The sequence below is a fragment of the Coenobita brevimanus genome, chromosome 7, assembly GCF_032717465.1.
Source record: "Coenobita brevimanus isolate Jiangsu-jjx chromosome 7, ASM3271746v2, whole genome shotgun sequence".
Classification (NCBI taxonomy): Eukaryota; Metazoa; Arthropoda; class Malacostraca; order Decapoda; family Coenobitidae; genus Coenobita; species Coenobita brevimanus.
In genome coordinates this window covers 7,074,649-7,087,386 of record NC_136960.1, presented here as the reverse complement: position 1 = coordinate 7,087,386, position 12,738 = coordinate 7,074,649, and the positions used below count along the sequence as shown (strand labels likewise).

Here is a 12,738-nt window from a genome sequence, read left to right as displayed (position 1 = left end):
CACACACACACACACACACACGTCTGTCTGTCTGTATGCCTCTCTACTGCCTACCTACTTACCTACCTGCTTACGTACTCCTACCTACCTACCTTCCTCCTTATCTTCTATCTGTCTGTCTAGCTTTCTGTCTGTCTATGTCCATCTATCCATTCATCCATCCGTCTGTCTGTCCATCTGTCTATCACTCTATTTATCGTTCTACTTCTCCATCTACCACTATCAGTCTACCTAGAAGTACGGTATATAGCCACAGACGTTGCATACATTCATCAAAAATATACGTATCTGATAGTGAGGATTTTGCTGTATTATTCCTATCTAAATTCTGCATACCTTAGTTCCTTAAAGTATTGTTGTCTTGGGTGATTTCGAGTTTGCCCTGTTGTGTCCCCCCCTGTGGCGGGGGGTACACAACCTGGCCACACAATGGGGTGGTACTACTACTCTACGGCCAGGTTGTGTTGGGAAGAATACTGGCACCGTATTCCCTGCGTGTCGTAAAAGGCGACTAAAAGGGGCGGGGTGAGGGGACTAGGGACCCCCTCCTCTGTTTTTTAGTTCCTAAAAAGAGACAGGCCAGAGAAAGGGATGGGGGATGAAGCTATCCCCGTACCCTGAAGATTGGGTCTATGAATGTGCGTGGATGTAGTACAATTGGGAGAATGTTTGTGAGAAGAAAGTTGGATGTGTTAGCTTTGAGTGAAACGAAGATGAAAGGGAAGGGTGAGTCTATGTTTGGAAGTGTGAATGGAAGATTATCAGGTGTTGATAGAGGAAGGGCAAGAGAAAGTGTGACCTTGTTAGTGAGTCCGGAAGTACAGCAGTGTGTGATTGAATGGAAGGAGGTGTCATCGTGACTGATGTGGGTGAAAGCGAAATTTGAACGTGAGTGGGTGTTTGTGAGTGCATATGGGCCTGGTAGTGAAAGGGGTGAAGAAGAGAGGGAGTCTTTCTGGAATGATGTTGATGAGTGTCTGTAGAGTTTTGGAGCGAATGTGAATGTGGTAATGATGGGAGATCTGAATGCTAGAGTGGGAAATGTAGCAGTTGAAGGTGTAGTTGGTATGCATAGTGTGCCTGGAAGAAATGAAAATGGGGAACGAATGATAGCGATGTGTGTTGAGCGAGAGATGGTGATTGGGAATGCGCTGTTTGAGAAGAAAGATATTTATAAGTATACATGGGTGAGACAGGAGGGTGGAAGGGTTGTTGATAGAGCTTTGATGGACTATGTGGTTGTGTCTAGGAATGTAATAGGAAGATTGTTGGATGTGAGAGTTCTGAGAGGGGAGGGTGGAGGTATGTCTGACCACTACCTGGTGGAGGGAAAGTTAAGAGTAGGTAAGAGATGGGTGAGAGCTAGGAGGGTTAGGTGTGGCAGGGAGGTTTTGAAAGTGAGTGAGTTGGATAAAAGTGAGAAAAAGATAGAGTATCAGGAGAAATTGAAAGATGAGTGGAACGCAGTGAAAGATCAGGAAAATGGCAGTGTGGAGGAGGAATGGCAGTTGTTTAAGAGTGCTGTGGTGGGGCATGCAGAAGAGGTGTGTGGTGTGAGACGTGTGGGTGGTGGTGTAAGAAAAGGAAGTGAATGGTGGTGCGAGGAAGTAAGTATGGCTGTGGCTGAGAAGAGACGTGCATATGAAGTGTGGCTGCAGAGGAAGGATGAGATGTCATATGAAAGGTATAAGGAAAAGAGGAATAGGGTGAGAAGGGCTGTGCGTGATGCTAAAGTGGCAGCAGATGAGAGGTGGGGTAGGCAGCTTACAGAGAATTTTCAACAGAATAAGAAAATGTTTTGGAAGGAGGTGAAAAGGGTGCGAAAGGGAGAGTCTGGGAAGGAAGAACGAGTAAAAGCAGAGGATGGAAGGATGTTAATTGAGATGGATGCAGTTGGAAGAGATGGGCAGAGTATTTTAAAAGATTGTTAAATGTAGAGGAGGAAAGGGTGGCTGAGATTGTGGCAGATGGAAGGGTGCAAGGAATAAATGTGTTGGGAGAGTTGAATGATTCTTTGATCACGAAGGAGGAAGTGGAGAAGGCAGTAAAGGAGATGAAAACAGGGAAAGCTGCAGGTATGGATGGGTGTGTTGTGGAATGCCTGAAAGGTGGTGGAGTGACCATTGTTGACTGGTTAGTAAGATTGTTGAATGTGTGCTTTGTGAAAGGTATGGTGCCACTTGACTGGGCAAGTGCTTGTGTGGTCCCGTTGTATAAAGGCAAGGGTGATAAATATGAATGTACTAGCTTTAGGGGTATAAGTCTGTTGAGTGTTGTAGGTAAGGTTTATGGTAGAGTGTTAATTATGAGAGTTAGAGAGGGTACAGAGGGAGTGATTGGTGAAGAGCAGTGTGGCTTTAGGAGAGGGAGGGGATGCGTGGATCAGGTGTTTGCGGTGAGACAAGTGTGTGAAAAGTATTTAGCGAAAGGCAAGGATGTGTTTTGGGCATTCGTGGATTTAGAGAAAGCATATGATAGAATTGATAGGGAGGCTTTGTGGACTGTTTTAAGATTGTATGGACTTGATGGTAGGTTACTAAAAGGGGTGAAAAGTTTTTATGTAAATAGTAGAGCGTGTGTAAGAGTGGGAAATGCTGTGAGTGACTGGTTTCCTGTGAGAGTGGGGCTGCGACAGGGATGTGTGATGTCGCCTTGGTTGTTTAATATTTACATGGATGGTGTTGTAAGGGAGGTGAATGCAAGAGTTTTAGGTGGAGGTCTGAGTCTGGTGAATGTTGATGGTGGAGAGTGGAATCTGAAGCAGCTGCTGTTTGCAGATGATACTGCACTGGTGGCTGATTCAGAGGAGAGATTGAGACAGTTGGCAGAGGAGTTTGGAAGGATGTGTGAAAGGAGGAAATTGAAAGTAAATGAGAATAAGAGTAAAGTGATGAAGTGTACGAGGTTGGTAGATGGTAGGGGGATGAATATAGCTTTGAATGGCGAGTTGCTTGAGGAGGTAGAGTGTTTTAAATGTCTAGGGTCACATGTTGCTGTGGATGGAAGAATAGATGCAGAAGTGAAGTTTAGAATGAATGAAGTAGGAAAGGTGCTGGGAGGAATGAAAAAAGTGTTTAGATGTCGTTCGCTTAGAATGGATGTAAAGAGAAGGTTGTATGAGGGTGTTGTGGTACCGACTGCGTTATTTGGGGCTGAAACATGGAATATGGGTGTAGCAGAGAGGAAAAGTTTGAATGTAATGGAGATGAGGTGTCTGAGGAGTATGTGTGGAGTGACGTGTATGGATCGAGTGCGAAATGATGAAGTGCGAAGGAGAACTGGAGTTGTTCGGGAGATGGCTGGTAGAGTTGAGCAGAGGGTGTTGCAATGGTTTGGACATATGGAGAGAATGGATAATGAGCGATTGGTGAAAAAGATAACTAGATCTGATGTGAGAGGTGTAAGGCTGAGAGGAAGACCACGAATAGGATGGATGGACAGTGTGAAGAGAGCACTGGATGCGAGAGGGATGTCTGTTGAGCAAGGAAGAGTGACTGTGAGTAACAGAAGTAAATGGAGAGAAATTGTGAATGAATAAGTGATGACGCAGCCCTGAGGGGATATTCTCCCGCATTTGGTTTGATCAGCTAGTCAGGTCAGGTGCGGGTAAGGGGATAGATCTGTTATGATGTGGCAGGGGTAAACCAGCTCTGCTGTCGGGCCCTGCTGTGGATGTCACTGATTGCATTGCGCAGTTGATCCTTGTGCAGTGTGGTGCGGTGAGGATCTGTCCGTTCTTCCCTTGGGGCTAAGATGAGAATGAATGTGTTTGAATGGATGAGTAATTGGGGAGTGTGTCCTCCTGTCTCGGCAACCTCCCTTTCCTTGGGGGAAGCAGCCTAGGTATATAGATAGATAGATAGTGGTTTGTCCATCGTAGTTTGTTGTGGGAGATAGGATGATGATGATGTTGATGATGATGGTGATAGTGAGGGGGAGGGTTAATGATGATGGTGATGCGAAGAAGATTGGTGGAGATGGTATGATGATGATGATGATGATGACAATGACGATGGTAATGATGATAACTGTGATGATGATGAAGAATAGAAGATAACAATAGCGATAACAAAGCTGACAATAATAACACTGGCGGCGGCGCTGACGATGACGCACCTTCCCTCCAAGACCCAATCCTCTTCTCCCCCACACAGCCTGCACAAAGGGCGCCACGTTCAACTGGGTACTGGCGGACTGTTCTTCCTGAAGGTGCTGCATACAAAGAAGGACAACGATGCAGGGGTGTACTGGTGCGTGGCCTCAAACTCAGTAGGGGAAGTCGTCAGTAGGAATGCCACCCTGGAGATTGCTGGTGAGTATAGTGAAATATCTGGCTGTATATTTGTGTATCTAAGTGGTTGTTTATCTGTCTGTGTGTCTTCATCTGTGTATGTATCTTTCTATATAAACTGGGGATGGCAGTATAAGCAGACGTTAGGAAGAGGACGAGGCATTGTGGAGTAGATTCCAAACAACAGCCAAGACTGGATTAGGTGCTGTCAGAGGAAGGTGATCTGGCACTGTCTGTTATTGGTGGTTGATATAGTTATTGCAAGGTGAGTGTCCGTTGCAAGTGGCAGAATATGCAGAGGGAGGGGACGAAAGGGAACGAGGCAACGTAGAGTTGGTCCTAAATAACAGCCAACACTTCAGGTTAAATGATCCCAGAGGAAAGTGATTGCAGCCTGTCTTTTGTTGGTGAGTTGATACAGTTACTACAAGATTGTGTTCGTATCAGGTTGTAGTACAAGCCGAGGGAGAGAATGAGACGAAGTGGATTAGTTCCCTAACAATAGCCAGCACATTCTTTAGGTGATGTCACAGGGGGATGATCTGTTCCTGTCTATTGTTGGTGAGCTGATACAATCGTGACAAGATAGTGTCCGTTTGAAGTGGCAGTTGTTGTTTAACCCCGGTCTTTCTCGTCGAGCAAACTCGTCAACCATAGGTAAGACCCTGCATCTGTGGGGTCATCTCAGAGGTACAACACAGTACAAATAAATAAACTTTGCTGCGAACCGATATCCCCTTGTGGTAGACAACCCCTCTCCAGGTTGGGACCAGGGTCCTGCCTAACAACAAAGTGCAGGGAAGTATGGGGAGGTTTGGCTGCAGCTGCTTTGCTCCACCCAGGATGCACCGCGCCACCACGTGTAGGCTACTCATCAGCAGTGAAAATGGTGGATGAGAAGAAGGCATAGAGTAGTTCCCAAACAACAGCTAGCACTCCCGGTTAGGTCATGCCAGAGGGAGGTGATCAGGACCTGTCTGTTGTTAGTGGGTAAACCGTGGTAATGACCGTCAGGGTTAAGGCGTCACCTCAGTGGTCTCTCCGTCACTGTCGATGGTGGGGGGCGATATGTTCCTAGGGCCTCACGTCCCAGGGGGCCCTCCCTTATGCCACCTCCTGCCTTTTTTCTCTATTATAACTTCTTGAATCCTTTCTTCTAACTTACTGAATTTTTCTCTTTTAACATCTTGAATCCTCCTCTCTTTTAACTTCGTGAATCTTTCTTTTAACTTCGTGAACTCTTCTCTCTCTTTTAACTTCTTGAATCCTTTTCTTTATTTCTTGAATCTTTCTCTTGACTTAAAAGGAGTATAGGAAGATCTCACCAGCCTAATCAGTAACGAGCAAATGGACTTAAATCCTGCTTCATTGGTGGTGCAGTAGCTTCTTTTCTCTCGCGGGAAATTGTGTCAAAATCCAGCTAAGTGTTGTTAAAAAAAAAAAAAAGCTATCACCGGAATCTGCGCTTTATATAGCTTGGAGATCTTGACTTGTAAAAGGAATATTAACGGGAACTCTGCAGCTGTCTCTCTTTCTCCTGTGAATTGTTAAGATTTGCGTATAATGGAAAGTGTAATGGTAAGTGTATGTGGTGTGGTGTGGTAGTGTGAGGGCATGTTGGATGAGAGTGTGGTGTGGTGGTGTGAGAGCATGTAGGTTAAGGGTGGTGTGGTGTGAGAGCATGTAGGTTAAGGGTGGTGTGGTGTGGTGTGATGGTATGGGTGGCATGCAGGTTGATGGTGATGGTGTGGTGGTGTGGTGTGAGGGCATGGAGGTTGGGGGTAGTGGTGTGACAGCATGTAGGTTGAAACTGGTGGTGATGTAGGCTGGTGCTGTGGTGTGCTGTGGTGTCAGGGGATATTAGGTGAGAGCGGTGGTGGTGGTGTGGTGGCATGTAGGTTAAGGGTGGTGGTGAGGTGTGGGGCGGCAAGGACCTAGGGACGTTAGCCTTTTGTTATGCAGATGACCTGAGCGGAGAATGAGGACCCTCTGGGGTGGGCGTGGGGGGGGGGGAGGTGAGAGGTGAGGAGAGGAGGGAAGGGGAGGGGGGGAATTGGAAGGAAGGGGGAGGGAGGTTGGAGGCGAAATTTAGGGGGTGAGCAGACGAAAGGTGGGAAATCAGAAATAAGAGGAGGAACAACGACATTCTTCATTCAGTTTTCATTCATAACAAAGCCATAATTTTTAGCCTATGCATCTGATGATGATGATGATGATGATGATGATGACGATGATGATGATGATTATATTGGCGATGATTGTGATGATGATGATGATTTTTCCATACGATTTTACTTAGTTCATGGAAGACTTTTCGAGATGAGATGGTTAGATATACATTGCAGTGACCCCTGTAATAGAAGACCTCCCGCAGTAGAATAAAATCGTTTGGTGATAGCAAGAATAGGACTCAAAATGCGTCATGGAGCTGAAGGGCTTAACTTTGAGAACCGGTGTAGGAAGCGCAGGTATAATTGTGTTCCTGGCTGTAATTTGCATAAGGTATTTGATACAATAAGCAGTAAAGGAGGAGGCCAGAGCAGCGTGTGTGAGCTCTAAGTATTATTGAGTATTGATTGTACTTCATTAGAATAATTAGATGGCGGAACCTCTGCCTCTGCCGCTGTAGTAATCTGCCTCTCCTTGCCTCCTCCTGCCTGCATGTTTCCCTGCCTCATCCCGCCTGCTTATCAACCTGCCTTACCCTACCTGCCTGTCTCCCTGTTTCCCTGCATGCTTTTCCATGGCTGCCTGTATTTCTGCCTCCCCTTGCCTGCCTGTCTCCTTACTTCACCCTGTGACTCCTTGCCTCACCCTGCCCACTTGTGCTTGTACCTCCTCTTTTTCTTCATCCCTGTCTCACCCTGCCTGCCTGTCTCCCTGTCTCACCCTACCTTCTTCTTCCTGTCTCACCCTGCGTGCTTGTTTACCTATTTGCCTGCCTCACCCTGTCTGTCTTTCTCTCTGTCTCACCCTTCCTATCTGCGTCCTTGCCATACCCTGCTTATCTGTCTCTGCTTCGCCCTGCCTGCCTCTGTGCCTCACTCTGCCTACCTCTCTGCCTCACCCTGCTGCCTCCCTGCCTCACCCTGCCTCATCATTCCATCCCATATCCTCGTCTCCCTTCCCTTCTATCCAAGTCTTAGGACAGCTATTGTAAGTTTTTGGTCCTTATTCCTGTGCATAAAAGAAGCTTGAGGTGTGAGATACATGTGCAGGAGTGCAGGTGTGGTGTGGAGGAGAAATTCCCACAACAAAGCCGCCAGGTAGGAAAGAGATTGGACCACCTGGGCAGATGTTTACCTGTGGGTGACCCTACAGGCACTCCACTCTGATAGGTCCATCCCTCTCACCCCGCCATCCATTCCTCTGCTCTCTCTTTTCCATTCTTTTGAGGACCCCCGCTCTCTCTCTCTCATTCTTCATCCATTCCTTCACTCTCCTTTCCACATTCTTCTCAGGACCCACCCCCCTTCCCTACCTCTCCCCTTTCATCCTTTCCTCTACTCTGCCATCTCCATTCTTCCCGGTCGCCTCCCTTCCTCTCCCCCTCCCATCCTCCTTTCATATCCCCTTGTACATTCTTCTCATGACTCTCCCTTCATTCATCCCTTCACTCTCCCTTCTGCATTTTTCTCAGCCTCCCCCCTTCCTCCGTTCTCTCTCCCTCTCGTCTATATTCTTCTCAGGACCCTCCCCCTCCCTTCATTCCTTCATTCTCCCTCCTACATTCTTCTTCTCTTCCTTCTCTCTTCCTTCACCCTCTCTATCCATTCCTTCATTCCTCCTTCTACATTCTTCTCAGGACCCCCCTCCCTCACCCCCCCTAAATACATCCTTCACTTTTTAGGTTAGGTTAGGACAGGTTAGGTTAGGTTAGAGAAAAGAAAATGACAATCGTCCTGCGAAAAATCAAACTTAGTTCTTAATGCAGACGTGGTGTACAGAGCGAAAGTGTGCCACCCGGTTATATTAGTGCCACCACACGAAGGTGCCCCTCTGCAGCACCACAGTATATCGTAATTCTCCACTATCTGACCACAGAATATTCTCTCCTTTCCGCTTCGTCCTCTCTTAATGGTTTCTATCTCACCCCGGCTAAATCTACTCCCTCTGCTCCCCCGGTCTGACTCTGTGTGGTGAAATGGGTCTCTGGCCGGCCACTATGGTAGTCTGTTATCTTTGTGTTGGGGGTGAAGGAAATGGTAAATGAAAGATGGCATAAACGAATAGATTTTGAGGTAATGGCAGAGAAGGAAATGGTAAATGAAAGACAGCACAAACGAATAGATTTTGAGGTATCGACAGAAAAGGAAATGATAAATGAAAGATGGCATAAATGAGTAGATTTTGAGATAATGGCAGAGAAGGAAATGATAAATAATAGATAACATGAACGAATAGATTTTGAGGTAATGACGGAGAAGTGTGGCTGCCTGATTGATAAGTCGCATTTTTTTTTTATTAGAAGACAGTTTTGTATTTCAGTTGAAGTTGTAAAAGTTAATTTGCATACAGATATCCCTCAGTTTTATGAATGCACTTGATTTGTGTTTAACGAAGAAGGCAGGTCGTCCTCCAGAGCTTAAAAGTTCGCCTGCAAAGAAATAATTGTACGGTAAGGCTAACTGAAGACTTGATAAAACCACGTAAGGAGAGTAGGCAATACGACAAGCAGACTTTATGATGTAAGTCTTCAGTACACTCTAGCACACTCTCCTCCTTCTCCGTTCCTCATCATTCTTCACGCTTCTTCATCTACCCTTATACACATCCTTATTATACATATTTTTATACAGCGCAAGGCTTTAGATTTGACCCTTCTATTCATTTTTCCCGGGGCTTAATATTTTTCGGATGTGTTACTTTTTGCTACTTGCTGATCGGAAAGTACTCAGTTATTGTGTAATAGTTTTTTATTAGTTGGACTTCTGGTATTAAAATAAGTACTCTTTCTGGCCAAAGATATATATATTTTTTTCATTTCTTGGCTTACGTCAGACAACTTTATTCAGCTGAGGCAAGACTGCTCAGATAGAAGGGGCTTAAAGTACACACACACACACACACACACACACACACACACACACACACACACACACACACACACACACACACACACACACACACACACACACACACACACACACACACACACACACACACACACACACAAACTTCCAGCAGTAACAATGCATTCATTAACCTTTCCAACCTGAGAATGTCTCTTATTTTCGATTTTGGCCAACACTCGATTTTGGTCAGCCTAGGAGAGAAATAAATACCAAGGCAAGTACTTCCTCTTCCTTTGGCTGGAGTGTATCATTATTGTCATTCTCAGAGCTGCATTCTACCTTACTAACAGACTAAACTACCTCTCATTCTACCCTAGTCTTCTCCCTGTCGAAGTCTACTCTCTTCAGTGGCCGGGTTTCAGAAAGTATCATTGCTATCATTCTCCCCAGCAGCAATCTCCCTCACTAACAAGCCAAGCCACTGTTCATCCCGCCCTTTTCCAGTCTTCACCCTGTCCAAATCAACTCCCCAGTGGCCAAGTTTATTCTGTAACGGCGGTAAATATAATCTAAGTCTGACAGCTCGACCTGGCGGAGAGGTGGGTGGAGGGATAGGGGCGGGGAGGTTGTTCGTCACGAGCGACCTAATAACCATCCCTGTCAAGTGGCCAAGCCGTGACATTCCTTACCAGATAAAAGTGTCGAGGGGAGTGAGTGAATTAGAGAAAGTGCTTGAATTAGGGAAAAGTAAGAGAAGTCTGGCCGAGGGGAGGCTTCGGTAAAGGTTCAGGAGAATGGGTTGAATAATGGACGGGTGGCGAGAGTTTGAGAGATTGGACCTGGGAAATGCTGTTGATTTTGTACCATTGACATGTTTGGAAATTGGGGTGATAATCATGGCCAGGTTTGTGATCAATGGCCTGAGGCGTAGTTTTGGCCGAAATGGATTTAACTTCTTCCAACGATTTCGGAGTAGTCTAGTTCATGGTTGCTGTTGTTTCACTACTGTGCCCTGCTCTGTCTGACCGAGCAGACCCATCGACCAAAAGCAAGGAGCCGCCTTCCTGTGTTAGACAGCGCCTCACCGTGGTCGGAACAGGGTCCTAACACATAGCAAGGTACAGGGAAGATGGTGGGGGCATAGCTTCCTAATGGACGAGCTATGTATAGGAAATGTTTATATAAGTAGTAGTTTCAGTCCAGAGTTGGAAATAAATATATGAATAAGTTTAAGATGTAACTGAGCCATAAGGAAGTGGGGTAGGCCAGCGTGAGGTATGGATGTGTCTTATGCAGTACAGTGACTTTCCTTCGCTTGTAGAATGATCAAATACCTCGCTAGATTTTTTTTTTTTTTTTTTCGGAAAGCAGTAGCAGAAAAATTAAACGATAGGATGACTTCAGTGCCACAAAAGAAATAGGTTAGTGAGGTAACGGGAATCATCAAGTGTACCCATTTACCTCTAATTTGTCCTACAATTGCCAACTCTCCACCTGAAATGTTGAGTTTGTAGCAATAGATTAACAGTAGAATATGGTGCTAGTCGAGAGGTGCTGGGGAAAGGATGTAGAGCTTAAGTACTGTCTTTTTCATCCACTGAGCTACGTGAAATTAGCTACAAAAGGACGAAAATCTGAGCCAAATTGAAGACAGTACAGTGAAGTGCAGGATGAGAGACAGACTGGAGGAAGAGGGGTGGTCATGAGGACAGAAAGACATTATAGATGAAGCGACTGGGCGACGAGAAATTAGGTTTGAAAGTTACTGAGTTAGAAGTGAAAAAGATCCCTTTAGATTGGTTTCCATCATGGTCATCATCTTATTCCTGTCCCCTCTGTTATAGGTGGGATGGGTATGATTTAAAAACGTGAAGGTGCACACACACACACACACACACACACACACACACACACACACACACACACACACACACACACACACACACACACACACACACACACACACACACACACACACACACACACACACACACACACACACACACACACACACACACACACACACACACACACACACACACACACACACACACAGAGGGGGGGGGAGAACTAATAACAAAGATTCCTCTGAAAGCAGACCCCACCTTCATTGATGACTATTGATGGAATAAGTATCACGTAATTAGATGAACGATTGCACCTCACGTACTTAGCAGATATATTGCTGTCAGTACTATTGGTATATATAATCGTTACATTTAATGGTAGTTTTTATACAGGGTAGTTCATATATAGCGCTTCCTGTCCACTCCACCGGGCTCAGTTTCATCAGTATCAACCCTGTGTCATTTATTCATTTCCTGCTCCCACTGCCACAACCACGCCCACACCAGCAGACTGAGCCGACCCCGCAACACACACAAGATATTGCCACGTGAGTTTCGACTGGAGCTCCTTCTTACAGGCTAACCCTTATTTTCATTTTAAGGCAGAAAAGCAAGAAGTTCGAAAATAACACAGTGAGTAATAAACCATTCTGTAAAGTGGTAGCCGCTCCTGCAACAGTGATAAGAGCTCTAGAGAATGACAGGAATATGATGCAGAGTGAGGGAAACGCAGAGGAAAATCTTGTCCTGAGAGTGATGAAAATATGTGCGTGTGTGAGTGGAGGGAAACAAGATATGAGAGAGGAGGCGCGTGAGAGGAGAGGCAGGGTGGAGAAAGAGAAATAGAATTGAAATGAGAGATAATGTTGAGGGGAAAGAGAGCAACACGTGGAGAGAAACAGTGCAGATATGGAGTGTGAAGGGATTTGTGAGAATGTAAGAAAAGTTGAGTGAAATATGTGAAGGATGGGGAGTGTGAGGAGAGCCAGGGTGGAGAGATGGAAAGAGAATTGAAATTAGAAATAATAGGTAGGGGAGAGAGGAACACGGAGAGAGGAACAGTGCAGATATGGAGTAGGAAAAGATTTATGACTATTTGAGAAGAATCGGGAAATATACATATAAGAATGAGTGTAGTGATTGATAGTGTGTCTGGGAATGAAAGGAAAGGAAGGGTGGGGAAAATAAGGAGACGGAATTGAATATGTAAGAATACTTGGAAAAGCATAGTGATGTAATGGGGTAGGAAGGCATTTGTGAGTATGTGAGAAGAGTCGAGTGTAATTTATAGAGAGGAATGGCTGTACTGGTTGAAAGGGAGTGTCTGGGGATGAGTGTAAGGAGGAAGTAACAGGCAATTTATTAAGCTTTTTCTGCCCGATTACTTTTTGTTCATCTAAAACAAGCTGCCACATGATATTATTCAGTGTGAAAAGAACCTCTAATATAGTTCATTCATTTTGGCTTGGCCAAGATTTTCGTCCATTTGCTGAGCTTATTTCACGTAGTTCAGTGACAGAATAAGACAATGGTATGGCTCTACAACTTTTGCACAGCAATGCTTCGTGATTAGCATCATATTCTA

General features: G+C 45.4%; 1 protein-coding gene across 1 annotated transcript in view; it reads left to right on the top strand.

Moving 5' to 3' along the window:
* LOC145404753 (protein sax-3-like) overlaps positions 1-12,738 on the top strand; it is a 99,129-nt gene that overhangs the window by 68,257 nt on the left and 18,134 nt on the right. Inside the window, 1 exon segment of the mRNA XM_080276300.1 lies at positions 4,155-4,312. Coding sequence (XP_080132426.1) covers positions 4,155-4,312 — 158 coding nt within the window.